General features: G+C 40.7%; 1 protein-coding gene across 1 annotated transcript; it reads left to right on the top strand.

Moving 5' to 3' along the window:
• Positions 1–659: 659 nt before the first annotated feature.
• On the top strand, positions 660–19,028 carry jph2 (junctophilin 2; the record flags this gene model as incomplete). Its single annotated transcript, XM_079226152.1, has 6 exons — positions 660–1,038; positions 3,736–4,552; positions 13,884–14,002; positions 16,161–17,062; positions 17,766–17,865; positions 17,970–19,028. 5 exons carry the CDS (start codon positions 660–662, stop codon positions 17,844–17,846), a joined length of 2,298 nt encoding a protein of 765 aa, XP_079082278.1. The 3' UTR covers positions 17,847–17,865; positions 17,970–19,028.
• Positions 19,029–19,088: the final 60 nt, after the last annotated feature.

Here is a 19,088-nt window from a genome sequence, read left to right as displayed (position 1 = left end):
GATCAAGCCCCTTTGTTGCCTAATTACTGCTTTAACTGCAGGGGGAACTTGTGCAGGACAGAGTCCTCAATGGCATGAACTTCAGCCCCGAGGTGGCAAGACTCTGGCATGGCTCCTTGCAGGCAGCAGCTCAAGGATTGGGTTGTATTTTTGGAAGGGTGTGTGTGTGTGGATTGGTCGCCTTGTTGGGTCTGCTGAAATATTTCCAACAGCAGCGACTGTCAAGAGATAGCTGGGTGGCAGGGACAGGGGGGAAAGGGGCTTTTCTCTGCGGCCACCTGGAAAAAGCCATGTAAGATCAGTGGCTCGTCAAGACAGAGATAATTCAACTTAATAACCCAGTCATCCAAATAATAAATAAATAAATTGGTGAGTGAATTCGACGAATCCAAGAAGACGACACTGGAGTTCAACAGGACAAAATCAAAGTTGTGTTTTTAAGGGTGAAGACGTGCGCACCGGAGCTTCATGGACACGCGCAGAAATCTCCAAACCAACTCCAAAAAAAGAAACCCCCACAAGTTCAGCACCAAGGATATCTCCAATCAGTTTTGATGTCAGGTGAAGGTGAAGTCAGACTGACGGAGGTTTTATCTTTAGCCAGGTAACGGACTCACATTTAACTTTCTGATCGGTGGCTTGTCGGGCTGCGCTGAGGCATGAGTGGAGGTCGCTTTGAGTTTGACGACGGCGGAGCTTATTGCGGAGGCTGGGAGGGAGGCAAAGCCCACGGCCATGGCATCTGCACCGGACCCAAAGGCCAGGGAGAGTTCTCCGGCTCCTGGAACTACGGCTTCGAGGTGGTGGGAGTCTACACATGGCCCAGCGGGAACACGTATGAGGGGTACTGGTCGCAAGGGAAGCGTCACGGTCTGGGAGCAGAAACCAAGGGACACTGGATTTACAAAGGGGAATGGACTCATGGCTTCAAGGGGAGATATGGCATCCGGATCAGTGTTGGAAGTGGAGCAAAGTATGAAGGAACGTGGAATAATGGGCTTCAGGATGGATATGGAACAGAAACATATGCTGATGGAGGTGAGATTTACCAAATTGAGACTTTTTACTGAATGCAACAACAACAAAAGTACTCAAATTTGTAAAAGAAACGAATAGTATGATACAAGGAAACGTTGTAACAGAGTTGTATATCCATCTGAAATGTTGTGGAGATGCATACAGTTGCTTAAAATGGAAACACTCAAGTAAAGTAGCCTTCCAGTATCATAACGTTGTTGTCTAAATGCAGTACTCAGTAAATGTAGACTACTGGAGCTCAGCATTACATTTCTGTGATTACACACTGGTGGAAGATGTATTTACATACTATCAGGCCTACCAAAATGCTAACTAAAGTTAGCAAATAAATGTAGGAGTTGAGTAAATGTACATGCAATGTTGATGTGCATTAATATTGCAGCTGCAGCAGAGGTAGTTAATGCATTTAGATCCTTTACTTAAGTAAAAGTGACTACTAATTACTCTATCCTAATCAATAAAATTCATTATATTTTATTTGTGTATCATATATTGTGTATATAAAATGTAAACCTGTAAAGTGAACTGGTAAGTGCGGAGGAGTAAAACAAATAAAGTAGCATGAAATACAGACAAAAAGATGGACCTCAAAATATTACTGAGGTACAGCACTTGATTACTTTCCACCACAGAGAGGATAATAATTAAATCATACAACATTAAGCCCAAAACCTCCCAAGCCAAGTGTGGCCATAAGGTCCATTGCACAAAGTTCATTGTAGGAGACAAATCTCAAACAGGGCAGCCGAATGATCCTCATGGCCGTTTGTGATGCCTGTGTGCAACCAGAAGAAAATATCACCCTGCTGCTGTCAGTCAAGAGGTGCTCAAAGCTGGTTGGAAATCAAAACCCCACAAGAATCTTTCCATTTTGTTAAGCTACACCATCAACGGTGGTGGTGGAAGTACATTAGAAGTGTTAAGATCTTTTACTGAAGTAGAAAAAATGACATCACAGGGGAAAAAATTGTCTGCTGCACTAATTATGCAGAATTATGTATTCATGATATATTACATGGATTGCTGTATAAGCATTACTTTCATAGACATACACGCTCACACACACTGTTGTAAAGTTCAATCTATAAGATGCACCATATTGTATGACACTAATGTGTGTGTAAAACCTGGCTCTGCATAGTAATAACCAAAGCTGTCATATAAATGTAGTGGAGTAAAACATAAAGTAGCATACAATGGAAGCGCTCAAGTAAAGAACAAGCATTTCAAATTGTCCACCACTGATCATCAATACTTTGTTGTTAACACTGCAGATTAGGATAGATAACATGAAAGATTCCAAACAATCCTGAACATTTAAAATACTTCTTTAATACTTCTGGTGCATGAATATACCTCAGCTCATCCATTCGAATGTGTAGAGGAAACTAAACAGGTCCGACAAATCAGATTGTTTGTGTTGATCTCTGCTTGTACAATAGCGGTGGTTCCCCTCTTCAACAGCTGACTCATCAGCTGTAAAACCCAGACTGGTGGAAGTTGCAGTGGGGGATGTGATAGCACTAGATGCCGGGATGTAATAATAGCCCACAAGCTCCATGCACTCCTGGCCTCACGAGCTGAGGCCTAGCTGTCACTATAATCCAGACTCATGTCAATTTTAGCATGAGACCAGACCTTAAGATGACTTGTCAGTGAGAGCATTAATGAGCATTTCACACTAAAGATATCTATGACATTCTGGCAGAAATAAGGGGAGTTAGTTTTATATGGAGTGAACTATTTTTGTTTCAAGCCATGTTTCAAAGTCTGCAGCAAGGCTGTAGATCAGGGGTGTCAAACTCATTTTAGTTAAGGGGCCACATGCTGCCCATTTTGATCTCAAGTGGGCCGAACCAGTAAAATCACAGCATAATAACGCATACAAAACGACAATATTTCAACATTGGTGAAGGTTTTTGGATGATAAACCCTATTTTAAGGTCTTTCTACAATAAACTAGAAACATAAAGACCAACAATTCAGACATCAGCCCACTGTTTACCTGCCTGGGCTCTCCTCTGCAGATTCGCTCGCAGTTGACCAATGTGTGTAGTACTGTCAGTCCTCTGAACAATTGTGACTCTGGGTCAGTGGATAGTGTGCCCGTTTTTCAATCATTGGGTCAGTGGTTTGTGCCCTGGTTCAGCTTTTTCTTTCTCATTTTTTTTTTTTTCTCATTTTTTTCTGCAATTTTAACAATTGTCCCGCGGGCCGGACTGGATCCCCTGGCGGGGCGGATCTGGCCTGTATGTTTGACACCCCTGCTGTAGATGCTAACATACTCACAATGACAATACTAACATGCTAATATTAAGCAGGTATAGGCTAATGTTCACAAGGTTTACCATCTAGCATGCTAACATGAGCTAATAAGCACTAAACACAGAGTACAGCTGAGGTTGATGGGAATGTCATCAGTTTTTCTGGTAATAAAACCACGTTGGACATTAAAATGTTCACTTGATGATGGTGCTCAATACAAACTCAAGGATCACCAAATACAGCGAGATTGGGTGTCAAGAACACCTGACAGTTGATGTATTTCAGTCTGGACCAAAGTAGTAGCCAAACCAACCAACAGACTAGCATTGCTATCCAGAGCTACGCTACTAGCATGGCCATAAAGTAGTTTCTGAACAGTCCGTGGTGCAGTTGGTAAATAATGATTCCCTGTTCATCTGATGTGTCCTGCAGGTACTTTCCAGGGTCAGTTCACCGGCGGGATGCGGCACGGCTATGGGGTCCGACAGAGCGTCCCTTATGGCATGGCAGCAGTTGTCCGCTCCCCTCTTCGTACCTCCCTGACTTCACTTCGCAGCGAGAACAGCAACGGCACCGTCTTGCAGCAAGACATCCCCATCATCACCACCACCAATGCCTCAGGTGAGGAGACACCCATCGCCACCCCTACACTGCTGGGACCGTCCCGCGGGGGCTTTGCCCTCACTCTCCAGGTGGACCCAGAGGCTGTGAAACCCAAGAAGAAGGGCCTTTTTCGCAGGGGCTCCCTTTTGGGTAAGCTGAAGAAGTCCGAATCAAGTACCTCGCTGTCCAGCCAGAAGAGCAAGCTCAGCTTTCTGAGGACGGAATCAGCTCTCAGCTCCAACGCTAGCGACACCAACTCCACCATCAGCATTGGGGACGAAAGCCTGGCCGGAGCCGAGGATTTCCCCCCAGTGGAGGCCGACATCGACGCCACCACCACAGAGGTCTACATGGGAGAGTGGAAGAACGATAAACGCTCCGGATATGGAATAAGCGAACGGTCCAGCGGGCTGAAGTACGAAGGCGAGTGGCTGAACAACCAGAGACACGGCTACGGATGCACCACCTTCGCCGAGGGAGGGAAGGAGGAGGGAAAGTACATGAACAACATGCTGGTGAAGGCCATGAAGAAGAGAGTGATCCAGCTGAAGGGAACCAAGATCAAACAGAAGGTGGAGCGTGCGGTGGAGGGTGCTCAGAGGGCTGCAGCCATTGGCAAGCAGAAGGCAGAGATCGCTGCTTCCAGGTGAGAGCAGATGAGTGGAAACATGATTATCCTTATTCATCTTGTTTATAGGGGGAATATTTGTAAAGTAGAACAGACTCCTGGGTTTTCTCTAGTTTGTTTCACTCATGTAGTCACACTGCTACAACAACACTTTCTTACTCTTAACTCATCAATCATGTAATTTTGGTGAGTAGCCCTTAGGTTCAAATGGCGCTCTAGGTACCTCTCTAGCATCAGTTTTGGAAGAGTCAGGGAAAGAGTTTCGATTTCCACTTGTTACGTGCATAGTGTTTTTTATTTTTTATTAAGCGTCTGTCTTTACAGAAAGTCAACAGAGGCAACAAGGCAACAAAACCAATTAGTTAGGTTTATGAAAAGAGTGTGGTTGACGCAAACTTGTCTCGCATGAACAACGTGACAACAAAAATGAACAGCGACAAAACAGCTGTCTCCTGGGTAAAAGTCCTGTGTTTGTTTGACTCATCCACCACACCTCCCGTTGGCCCACCCCAAGCAAACTATCGTGCACTCTCTACTACATGAGCTGCTATAAGCATCTAATAATGCCGTGGGTGGGGTTTATATTGAAGTTAAGCCTTGGCTATATTTTCTGCAAGGGTGGTCGCACGCACATGAGCAGACGTGGAATTGTGACGAGGAAGCTTTTATTAACTTTGTATACGCCATGCGGGCAGCCAGCATTCTCAAATCCCTCAATGTTCTCCATGTTCTCCACTCATACTTGTAGTTAGAAAATTATGGATGTGCAAAAACTTGAGGCACAGGACACCCGCAAAGGGCCGTGTCTGATGGTTTAATGTCATTTTGGCACTTGGAGACTTGTGACCTTTGCGGATGCTACAAATATACATACAGCTTGAAAGTTGAAATCCCGGTGCGTTTCTTACCCAACCTAAAAGGTGCCTCAATGCGACGCTATCAGATGCCGAGGGGCACTGATTAAGCATCTGTATTTGAAGAGCTGAGACTGAGACCGGGTTGGTCGGTGATGCTAATTATTTCCTCAGCTTCTTTTGTGTCCTCGCGATAATTTTTGCATTTCCCCTGAATCATAGGTGTGTTGGTCCAGTCCAGTTATAATTCACTGCCAGGGGAATGGTCTGCAGATACCACAGAAAGGAGAGCTGATGTGACATTTTACATGAGGCATTTATTACCAATTAGCACTTTCTAAAAGCCGACAATGTACGGCCACTGGCTGTGAGCACAGCTGCAGCTGTTCTGTCTGGCTGTGCTGGATGAAGCTGTGGATGTGGTTATTGCTCAGACCACGGCTGCACTGGTGGTTGAAAGACAGGTACAACATCATCCGATTACCATAGTCATCAGCCCAGTTACAGTCGGTCGTAGTCAGCCTACTAGCTTACTATATCGTAATATAGCTCAGCCTTTCTCTATGGATGACTTTTTTTGTGGGGGGGGGATTTTATTTAAATCTAAATGTCAAGAAGGGTCTGGAAATGCCTTCAGAACATTGGTTGTTGGAAACGCTTCCAGTTTCCAATAATAATTTTTCAGAAAAACTGACACTTTAGTGCTGAGAGGCACAAACTGGTTCTTGCTTTACTCAGAGGGCATTGTACGACGGTACTATGGTAAGTGAAACAATAGCAATAAAATGAGACATTTCATTAATTCAGAGTCACAAACTACCTTCACTGACTCTGCCTGCTGGCCACAATCATTTCCATAATAGAAAAAGCAACCAAAGAGTCATTATATTTTTTTTAATACTGGATTACAGACAATAAATAATGAGCACAGTGGCTGAAGAGGCTGTTTAGAGTCACACTGTTTAAACCACAGGATTTCATATCACACTCTAGATAACCAAATGTTCAACCCATCATGGGTTTCCATAATAAATGTAAAACAAATAGTTAGGACGTGAATTTTGCTATAGTTTCTGCAATGATTGCAATGGTTAAATAGAATAAACGTTCACCCTCCGTGTCTCTGTTTCTGCAGCCTAATCTGTCAGAACTGTACTATACTGTATGACAACTAAGAACAAACTTGTAATGCAGAACTTTATAGACATTAAGGTTCAAATAGCACAATTCATCTTCACCAGTGTTCTTTGTGCATGCAGAGATGGTGGAATTAGTATTACTAGTAATATTTGGTGAGCACAAAAATACGTATTCATAAACTTTTCTCCCACATTGAGACCATAATGCAACACACAAGATGGTTCCACGGATATAAATATGACACAGCTCATAAGCAAGTGCTTGGGTATGAAGTGTTGGCATATATATATATATATATATATATATATATATATATATATATATATATATATATATATATATATATACCACACCTAGCTTTAGTTGTGAGGCTTGGATTACATACTGCACTGTACAAAATCTTACAGTAAATCATAGAAGAGCAGGAGAACTCTGGGCTCAAACGAGCAGATAATTCAAATAAAATAGTACAAAAACAGTGCAAAATAACAACATAAGTACGGTCGATGTTTCTTTGTTTGTTTAATTTTTTTTTTTTTTACTGCGATCAGATTCAAAATGGCCAATGTTCATTAATTTGACAATCCAGAAAAATCTTTTGGCTTTATCGAAAGCTTCCAGAAGATTACAAACTTAAATATTCAGGATTGTTTGTAACCTTTTGGTGTGAAGGAATTTCATTTTATATAACCCAATATGGCCTATTAACAACAAATTATTGATGAGTGGTAGAAAAGAAAGATATTGATTTACCAAAGTACTGCACTTAAATAAATCAAACTTTTGCATTTCACTATCAGGGTTTAACTGTTTAACTGATCTCTTCCTGAGTGGGGATTTTGCCACCAGCAAAAATATTGACCCCAGAATTAAATTTGAGCAATGCAGTATGAACATGTATGGCAGGCCATTGCAGACAGGGACAGTTTGGGGATTTATTTCCGAAGTAAAGGTATATATATTTAGATATAATTACAGGCAGGTAGGCGGGCAGGCAGGTACAGGTACAGACAGGGTCAGGGTCAGGGTCAGAGTGAGAGTCGGTCAGAGTCAGATGACTGGAAAGCAAAGGCCCAAAGCAGCATGGCAACTATGACGTTCTCGTAGGGTAAGAGTGGAAATAGGCTGGTCATATACTGCAGACTAACAAGAGAAATGGGGAACAGGTGAGCAGAGGGGAAAGGGTTCCTGCAGGGCAGATGAAGGAAAATGTAAACCGGGACATAGAGACAGAATATGACCAAAAGAAATATTGCTTAGTGCAACAATATCTCGCTGAGTGTTTGAAGAAAAGACCACTCTCATATCTGTTAGTTTAGCTTAGCATAACAACTGGAAACAGATGTAAACAGCTAGACTGTCCAAAGGTAACAATTTCTCTCTTGTGAGCTGGTAGATATTATTGTTCATAAGTCTACCTTCGGTTTGCCTGTGACCGTACAAGGCGGGGATTTTTTTCTCCACAGCCGTTTTCAGCACCTGATTTAAGCTGTGTGTTTACAGCAGTGAGACTCGCACTGATGGACTGCAGACCTCTGTCCCAGCAGATTTAAATCTAAATATTGTACTCCCTAGAATAAGCAGTATATAAGAGTTATGTGCCGCCAGTGATTGCATTAGTGCTTTAAGATCACCTACAGCACATGAGCAGGTGCCTGGACAGAGCTGAGACTGGAAGCTGGAAGCTTGTGTAGTTCTGCATTCAGAAACACTTCGGTGACTTTTACAAACCAAACACGACCTGATAGGAAATGCAGTGTATCTTGAATGTGTGAAACTCCAAACTACTGAAAGACCAGTCAAGACTACCCAAGTGCAGTACTTTAGTATTCTACTTAATTTTGTTTCCATTACATTTCAGAAGGACATATTGTACTTTTAAATTCACTACATCTTTCTGGCAGCTGAAGTTTCTACTTTTCAGATTACTATTTTAGATACAAATATTTGGCAAATTTTCAAAAACACAATGCATTTTTATATATTACATCAGTAGTTCACAATCGTTTAGGCTTGTTGCCTCATGTCATGTTTTTATTTGCAGTTCCACCAAAGTTCCCTCTCAACTTCACATGGTATGAATTACTTTTGTCTTCTTGCTTCTAACATTACTCAAATCAAGACCCTTCAGATTTATCTTGTGACCCTCCAGAGGGCCCTGATCCCTAAATTGGGAACCACTGGATTAATCTACCTAACTATTGTTCAAGCTAGCTACACCTCAAGCAGATGCAATGATTAAATTATGCACATCAGTCACAGAGGCCATTTTCTGCAGAAAGAGTCATTTGATTTGTTATACTCTAAATGCATTTTGCCAATACTCTAGTACTTAGAATTAGTTTGATGCAGGACTTTTACTTGCAATGGAGTATTTTTACACTGTGGTCTTTTCTGTTTAAGTAACTGATCTAAATACCTTTGACACCATACAAACTAAACAACAGTGTTCCTGCACGTTGAATCGGAATCTGTTTATTATACAAGCAGTGGAGACATGACACATCTGTTCCTGGCAGTGGCTTCCTCTGTCCGTGATCCTTTGGCAGTGAAGTCGACGGTTAAAAATACATGTACAACCTGTACACCTCATGGGATGCCAGACCTGGCCTCTTCAAGTCGAGTTAGCTGAGCGTTGACTGGCATCCAAACATTCTGTGGACATTGTTCTGTTGCGTCGGCTGGCTGAAGGAGGACCTGTGCGGTAGGACAGGGTGTAAATGACGCACACACACAGGGACCCTGTGGTCACAGAGGAGCCCTGACTAAATATGGGCAGGCACACTCTTGCTGTATCACAATCACAGGGGAATGCAACAGCTGATTATCTCCTCCCCCACCTCTAAACCCCATCTTTCCTGCCTAGTCACAGACACACACCCAGACTGTTTTCACTAGCTGAATCACAGCGGCTCTTTATGTTTGTCTACATCCCCGTTACCTATTACTTTACACACTTTTGTCCTGTTAAAGGGAAATACTCATTTAAATGGTGCAAAACTCTGCCTGAGACAGCCGTCTGCTTGCTGATTCTGTTTCCATCTCCCACTGCACACTTAAGCGCCACTGCTCGCTGTTAACAGTTTGAGATCACAGATCTCGGTCCATCTTGCGTCAGCACTGGTGTCAAATGGTTCCACGGATATAAATATGACATAGCTCACAGGCAAGTGCTTGGGTATAAAGGGTTATATATGTACCACACCTAGCTTTAGTTGTGCAGCTTGGATTACATACTGTACTGCTGATACGAGCATTTTGTGTGTACCATTTGTAAATAAAGTTCAGTTCTAACCTCAGCTCAGGACTATTGAGGAGATCTTTGTTGCTATTCCAGTGATGGGAAGTAACTCAGTACATTTACTCAAGGTAGTACAGAATTGAAGTAATTTTACTTGACTTAAGTTTACTTCCACTCACTACAATTCAGAGGCATTTATTTAATGATGTTAGTTACTAGTTAAAGATCCACCATGTATATTGTAAAAAAATAAAAAAAAGGGCTATTCTGCGTAATGATCCCTTTTACTTTGTGTTATTTAATTAGATCTTGATGCGAATACATTTGTACTTTTTGTGTGTGTTACCTTTACTTGAGTATTTCTCCACTGTGGTATTATTTCTTTTACTAAACTAAATGACTTATTCCACATAAGGTATTCCTTATGTGACCTCTTAGCAATGTAGCAATAATGAGTTTGCAATTAGCTCTTAATGTAGCCCATGTGTATTTTGACAAAGCGATTTGATTATAGTCAGAAGCATTACGTCGTCTTTTTATAGACATTAAATCACTCTTTCGCACACACAACCACTCACACAGTTGAAAGGGGGCCTCCACAAAGATAAAGTGACACATACCAGAATGCCAGAATATCTCTTGCCATCAACAGCCTGCTGTGCAACTGCAGAATGACCACAAAAAAACTAAAGGTTACAAAACAGCAGAACAGAAGGACATATTCCCAGAAACACTTCAACATTTTGTTTCCGCTCCAATTTTAGATTTAAGGTGGAAGATTGTTCATACCTTTGGGTGTCTTTCCTACAGCTGAAGTCTCATCCATCCTCAGAACAAGCGTCAGAACAAGGCCCTACAAGCATAAAGGGTATTTAGGTCACAGTGTCAAATGTCATGTTTGGTTGCAGAGACGCACTGGAGAACTATCACGCACTGCAGCAATTATACAATTAAAGGGCTGTCTAATTTCTGACTAAATCCTTTTGTTCTATTGTTGGAGATATATATATATAGATATATTCATAAAACATATATTTAAACTACATAACTCCTAGGAATTTGTCATTCATTTGATTTTATCTGTATTTGTGGCAGTTTTCTGCAGATGTCATGTTCTAAGATTAACTTTTGTTTTCAATAAATGAAGATGTTTTTTAAGCTGGCATGGCAGTTAATGCAGTGGCTGAGTGATGTACCAGAGCATGTGGACGAAAAGGAAATTACAACTGGAATCAACAGCTGAACAACAGCATTTGAGTTCAGTAGGGAATCATCAGTCAAAACAATCCCCATATTAGCTCTGCCACCTACCATGCTATTAGCAGCAATGCTAACCAATTTTAGCAGCTACGACCACAGTGGAGATATATATTACTACACCGCTGACCCTCGACAAAAATAAAGAAACACAGCTCAATCTTCAGCTGAATTCCAGCTGGTGGCACTGGTTGCTTTCAGATGATGCAGCATCTACATTTGGATAACTTGAGTGGCTATTTTAGGGTTAAAAATGTTTTACTTTGCAATGCAGGGGTCAGCTCTTTCTTCACTCTTAAGTACGTGTGATGGTTCGCACTACTCAAGTCTGAGGTTTCTCCTGCACATTTATGGTGCTGAGAGTTGTGCTGGTCGGACACACACACACACACACACACACACACACACACACACACACACACACACACACACACACACACACACACCAGTGCATTGATACCAACACACTGTGTGAGCGGTTGTGGAGTAGCTTCCATTTAAGAATTATGGAGGCCACTGTGCTCTTGGAAGCATTCAATGCAGCAGCTCTTGTCTCTGAACTCTGCAGACGATTCTTTTCTTGAATAGGTTTTGTCAGCTGTGAGACCTGAAATAGATGTGTCTTTACAAATCATGTCGAAACAGTTGCATTTACCACAGATAAAGTTACATTTAAAAGTCTCATAACAAAGAGTCTGTGGTTTTCTTTTAGGCATTATGGGGCATAAGGCTGCAATGGGAAGAAAAATGTGTTGTAAAAATGCAATGTATAAATTACTTTTATAACCTGGTATTGCCATTGGTACCTACGTCAATTATCTCTATTATTCTGTCACCACGGGAAACCAGTGGTGGAGGAAGTATTATTTTAATTAAAAAATACTACAAAGTAAAGATGTGTTATTTTCAAAACATACTTGAAGTCTCTTAATGTAAATTGTGAGTACTTTGTAAACTATTTGGGTAGTTTAGTCCACAACAAAGCATGCATATGCTTTGAAAGTAACTAGCAACTGTAGTTGTCAGATAAATATAGTGGACTGAGTAAATATTACAATATACGTATGTGAAATGTAGTGAAGTAGATGTGTAATATTGTCAAATGTAAATACGTCGAGCTCAATTGTTGTCCAAAAACTTTTAAATACACATTAATGAGACACAATGTTTCTTCATGAACACACACTGTAGTTTATTTTGACTAAATTATTCAGCGACCTGTGACCAGCTGTTTGGGAAATTACTGAGCCTTTAAAAAAAATCAAGATTTGTGTGACCTGTTGTGGTGGACAGTTGGCTGAATTAAATAGTGTAAAGACTATTTGTGGGGTGTGATGTAGTTTTACGTTGACCCATTCCTTGGGAGTTGAACCAAAAAGCTTCTTTCTTTTTTTAAAGCAGCTGTTGTTATTGTTGTTATAAATCTACATTATTGAAAGCTTAAACATTTGAGGGTGTATTTGTTCCTGAAAGAGGACGGTGGTGCTGACTGTGTGTGGACAGATGGAGCTCGTCTATCTCAAACAGGGAGCCTCAGGAGTCTCTAATTGTTCCAGTGGGAACCTTCCCCACTGAGTCTTCAAATGGAGCGAGCTATTTTCAGCTCAGTGTAAAGTTACAGTATGTCAAGTATCCACAGAGTAATCACCATCAGTAATTATCCCTCTTAGCCTGTAGCTCAGGTTTTTAGCTGCACTTACTGTTGGTCATTTTGTTCCAGGCTGAAATATCCCAACAACTACTGGATGGGGGTGGGTGGGGGGACCATGAAATCTGGTACAGACATGTTCCCCAGTAAATGAAGTTTACTGACTTTGGTGATCCCCTGCCTTTTCATCCAGCGCCACCTGCAGGTCAAACATGTTCAGTTATCCAGTTCCAGAAAGTTTTTGGATGCATTGGGATATAATTCATGATGAAATGTTCAGGATGAAATGTGTTAACTTTGATGATTTCTTAACCTTTCACTTTTCACTCTTCACGTGTTGTGTTTCATCCTAATATCTTTAGTTTAGACACACTAAACTAAAGTGGTGAACATGTTAAACATTATATCTGCCAAACACTCTCCTTCATTTCTGAGGAAACATAATAACAACGCAATACTCATAATAATCATAATCGTCATCATAGGAATTAATTTATTTCCGCGCCAGCGCAACAGCCGAAAAGGGCACCTCCTCTGTCGATAGCTAATAATACTAATGAGACAAATGACCAACAGCCTCCCACCTCTGATTGAATACTATAAACAGTCCCCTGCACTGTGGTATTTTTGGTTAAAAGGTTTTAAGCCACCATCTCTTGAGGTTTCACATTCAACATCCATACTTTGAAAGGTCAAGATCAAGGTCAGCATGCATTAAAACACACATGAAGATATGACAAAATGACATGTAACATACAAAGTTTAGTAATTCACAATATTCATAGTATTGCATTTTGCCAATTTAAAAACTGCAATATCAATTAGTCTCCATTCAACAGATGCTCTTTAAGCAAGCTGATGGCTGAGAGAACATGCATTGTAATACATTATTATTTTCATGATACATTAATCTGTAGGTTATTGTCGTGGTTAATCAATCAATCAATTGGTCTATGGAATGTCAGAAAAAATTTAAGAAAATGGCAATTTCAAAGCCCAAGGAACTGTTTGCTCATTTCTTTCTTTTTTCAACCAAAAGTCCAAAACCTAAAGATATTTACTATCTAGTAAATCCTCACATCTGAGAAGCTGAATGTGAATTTCTGCTTCATCAAAGGTTGTTAGTATTAAAATGCAAAAGTGAAACATTCCCTTGGTTGTTGTGGTAGCAGGGATTTATGAATTGTGTTGCATCTGTTCCCTCTGCAGGACGACCCATTCAAAGGCCAAGTCAGATGCAGCGGACCAGGCCGCCGACGCCTCCAACAGTGAGTCCAGCATCGCCAGACTGGTAGCCAAAGAGCTCTCCCCTTCCTTCTACCAGCCAGGTCAGTGGACTTATCACCTGGGAGGAATACTGCAATATGCTTATTAACATGAAACGCCTGGCATCATCAGGACGATTAACACAATGTTAGCTCTTTGGAAAAGGATCATACAGAAATAGAAGTTATTTTCAACTGAAATTCAATGCCATACATTATTTCTCTTGAAGGGCACACCAAAGGCACACCACAGGCGAAATCCTTTCACTTGTTTTATATTTTTGGAGTCAATACTAACTAATATTTTGATTAGCTGGAGCAGGAATAATATGGCATTAACATTGCAATGAAGTTACTTAACTTACTGAAGAAAACAGCAAAAATAAACTGATTACTGATAATTCAAAGTAGTGCAATGTAAGATGCAATCAAGTAATCAAGTACTCTATAATTTTGATGTATTTTTACTACTTTCTAATTTCTACTAGTACATCTCAGATTGTAATTTTGTACTTTTAACTCCTCAAACCACATTTATTTTAACTACTTTTACTTGTGAAAGATACATAGTAAAAAATATAGTATATAGTGTATTCCTGTGCATACCTCCAGCTTGAGAGCAGCAGAGCCTTGGCTGCGGCTCACTGCGAGGGTAGTCACATTCAAATGTCTAAAAGAAGGAACATCTTATTGGGTCGAAGGGATCATATCAGTTTCATTGAGAGTCTGGCGACACTCACACTTACACGTTCACACAAAAGCAACCAGCCATTTAGGAGCCTCTTGATTTTTTTCTCATGCTTCCTCCCTCAGCAGAGAGCTTTAAGAAACCAGACAGAAATAATACAGTATATAATAATAGTTATATTTATTCTGTCTATATATATATATATATATATATATATATATATATATATATATATATATATATATATATATATATATATATATATATATGCATCTTCAATACTGAATTATATATATAATTAAATGAGATATATATATATACATATATAATTCAGTATCATGGATTTTTACTGTTTTATTACTGTTTTACCGTTTATTATTTATATGACTTGTTAAAAAAAAATACTATGTCTCTTGTGTGCACTTTACCCTGTTTGCTGCTGTAATCCTTCAAATTTCCCCACTGCGGGACTAATAAAGGAATATCTAATCTAATCTAATAAAACAAATATGTAAAAGTCATCCAGCTTCCTAAGTGGCTGCATGAATTGTCTCAGACTAATAGTAAAAATGGAAGAAACCTTGCTGATTCCTGCTGTGAAGCAGTCTCTCATGAACTATCTTTCACCAAGGAGACAACAACACAGACAGACATTGTCAGTGTGTGCACCATCTGGCTTATTTGTACTGGGGGAAACCACGATAAATAGATATCGCATAACAGTTACATTAAGGATAAATCTGGTGATACTAGTTTCATATTTTCAACAAATTCCATGAAAAGATCAAAACCAGCAATGACTTGATCCGCTAAAAGGTATTATTTGTTTCCAAAGCCTGATATATCCTATTCCTGTCTCTAATGTTAACTGTTACAAACACTGTCCCTTTATTACCATGAACACACACAGTGTAGTTTATTGTGACTCAATCCCACACACAACGTTCTGCTGCCAAAAATACTCGCTGCATCAAATGTGGATTCATCCGCCTCTGGAAATAGCTCCCAAAGATGAATTATTTCCTCCTGTTTGAGTAAAGTACAGTTCTCAGCCATCTTTGGGAATAATTTTGTCTTTTCTAAAAAAAATAAAGAATATTTTTGTGACATTTAAAAAAAAGATTTAAGTCTCCAGAAGGAACAAATCGTCCGAGAGCCGAAGATGAGCTGAGGAAGTGAATAACAAAATATGGAGAGATAGACTATAATGCACTGTTCTTTTAACGCTTGAGTAAATGACAAAAAATGTAAATACCGCCTGCCTTAATCTTTCTTATTAAGTTCACATTTCTTTTTTAATTACTTCTATTAATTGGTTCTTACTATAGTCTTACTATAGAACTCCAGAACTCCATGATAACTGTTGACTTGGAAACAACAGAAATATATTTTTATATCGTAATGCCACCAATAACTTTGTTCATGTTCATAAAATCACTTACTCTCCAGAAAAGTGATTATCATTGTTCTTAATATATTGAGACTCTATGATGAGAAAAACACTGATGTATTGGTTGAACTGATCTCACACAGGTCCTGAGTATCTGAAGAAGAGAGTGATGGTGGAGGTCGCGGAGGGGAGTGAGAACACAGAGACTGTCATGCATGAGCCGCTGTTATCCGAAGAGGAGCCCCTGCCCACGCCACCCGAAAGCCCACTCATGAATGAACTGGACAGCCTCATGCCTGGCTCATCCCCGGGCCGCACCCCCTCCCCCAGCCCAGGCATCATCAGCAAGGAAGACCCCAAACTCCTCAGTCCAGGAAGTTGGAACGAAGACAAAACTATTAAAAGTGGTGGCAGTAAGGGTAGCAGTAAACCCAACAGCAGGCCCAGTAGTCGCCCCACTACCCCGTCGACCGCTGTTTCTGCTCCCGCCACGGCTGCAAATGAGGTCGGAGGTGGCTCCACTCGCACCCCCAGCCGTCAGAGCAGCAAGAATGAGCAGGGCTCTGACCTGGAGATAAAGCCCCTGCAGAAGTTTGACTCAGAGGTGAAAGGTCCAGATTTCACTCCAGCCCCTGCTGCCTCTGTAAGGAATAGCATCATCTCTCCAGATGAAGAAGAAGCACCACGACCCAACTCCAAAGTACCCTCCAAAGCTGCCGCCCCCGGACCTAAAACCACAGAGGGCAAAACTGAAAGAGCTCCATCAGTCCACGAACGAGCACCGTCCGTCTCTGAGAACAAAGTGGAGTCCAGGGAGGTGAGCAGGCCGTCCAGCAAAGCAGAGACAAAGCCATTGCCAAAACGGCAACCCAGCCCAGCTCCGTCTCCAAAACTTGCACCCAGTCTTGAACCTAAACCAGTTCCAAAGCAAGTGGAAGCCAAAGCCACTGTTGCTAAACCAACCCCGAAAGTAGAGCCCAAAGTAGAAGCCCGACTGAAGGCCATGGTGTCGAGCCCAAGTCATGAGGAGTCTTTGGAGCTGGAGGTAAGAGAGAAAACACATTGACTAATATTTGATTATTTTAAGGCATGATATGAGCGCAATGATATGGAAAGTCAAGCCTGTTTGTCAGTTGGTCCACCACAATGGTCCAGACTAAAATACGTCAACAACCATCACAAACTGTGATGGACAACATGCAACTTCATGTGGTCTGTAAATCCCAGCTTTAGTTTTCCAGGACTTTCATTTGTATAGTGTTGTCAATTATGGTCTCCACATGTGTTTGAGGGAAGTTAATTCAGGTAAATCATTTAAAAAGACATTACCAGCACAATTGCTTAGACTTTTCCATTAATGCTTTGGGAAATTTGCTTATACCACTCTCATGTTTGCCTGTTAGATATGAAGCTACATCCAGGAGACAGTTAGCTTAGCTTAGCTTAGCATTAAACGCTAAATGGGGGAACAGCCAGCCTGGCTCTGTCCAAAGATAATAGGATCTTTCTCCCAGCACCTTTAAAGCTTACAGACAAGATATAATGTGTTAGCTAAGGCTAGCTGTTTCTCCCTTATTTCCAGTATTTATGCTGAGCCAAGCTAACCGTCTAGTTGCTGAAATCAGCCAAAATGTAGAACTATTCGTTTAAGTAGTCATTTTCACAAACCCGCCATTAATTGTACACATTTATAAGATGTGAAACTGAATTCACTGATCATGTTTCTCAAATACTCCTTTCTTTTAAAGGGCCCAAACACCATAATGATCTGCATGGTCATCCTGCTCAACATTGGACTGGCCATTCTCTTCGTACACATTTTGTCATGAGACATTGCCACCACCTCAGGTAATAAATATATGTGATGTCAAATCCTGCTGGAAAAGAAGTCATTCTTTGAAAATGATCATCAACAAATTCAAGTGAAAGACAAATTGTTTTTGCTGCTGCAGGTCACAAGCAGGCCGGCCTCCTCCTCATTAGGTCCAAAGATGAAGAACCTTCATGCAGACTGCCGCAGCTCCTCTAAAGGTTTCTGTTGGTGTGACTGTGTGAGGCTCTGTGAAGCTCCTCTGACTCCAGAGGGTTGACAAAGGGCTGTAGGACACAAACAAGATTCAATACATCTGAATACGATGACGTTTGTATGTTAAAGTCGGGGCTGGATGTTAGAGCTGGAGAAGCAGCGCTCAAGAAGTCTCATTTCAACCTTGTCACAGTGTGTCACAGTGTGTCACAAGTGTGTCACAAGTGTGTCAACTTTTTTGCATAAAAATGCTTTTAACTCAGTCTTTAATTGGCACACACTGCCTGATTAGAAAATCTCAGTAGATAATTATATTTTGTCACAAGATACGTTGGTATTATGAAGGAATATTGATAACATATGCAGACTGAATGCTCTCTCCACTATGCCTTTAACTTGGTTGATGAGACACAAATTTGACTGCAGTAGACGCGTAAAAGATTTAGGAGTTATAAGTTCTCTTATCATTGTTTTAATTAGCAACAATGTCCAATGTGTGTTTAAAAAGCTGAAGAAAAATCATGAAGTAGGAGTCTAAAATGTGTCTCTAGAAAATACTGTTGAAATACTTATTATGTAATCCATCGCTAATGTAAAGTCAGTTTATTGTTTTCATCAGCATCTAGAGTTACATCTCGGCTAATTGCATTTGAGACTGTGGTGTACTACACTGTGAAACGTTCTATTTTCACTGGGATTTACATGCATTTATTGTCATTCTGCTGCTTTGATTTGAGAGCTGATAAACCAAAGAGAGAAGGCAAATAGGAAGCTTATATGAGTGTCACTGTACTGTATCTTCCTGTGGTGTTTCTCATGCAATGATGTTTAGCACCCGGGTGGTTTTAAATGAGTTGTGTATGTTTTGCAACGGAGTGAGCAAGCAGAAAAGTTAAGGCTGTGATTTATCTTATTTAAAACAATCAGTATGTTGTAGTAAGGTTTCTCAATCTATAGATTTATATAAATACGACAGTAGCAACGGGAGGTGGGTTAGGATGATGTTTTTTCCAGTGAGTTTTTCATGGTTAAATGTATGTTTCAG

The sequence above is a fragment of the Taurulus bubalis genome (assembly GCF_910589615.1).
Source record: "Taurulus bubalis genome assembly, chromosome: 11".
Taxonomy (NCBI): domain Eukaryota; kingdom Metazoa; phylum Chordata; class Actinopteri; order Perciformes; family Cottidae; genus Taurulus; species Taurulus bubalis.
Note: the sequence above shows the minus strand (reverse complement) of the source record. Positions and strands in the feature narration are given on the sequence as shown.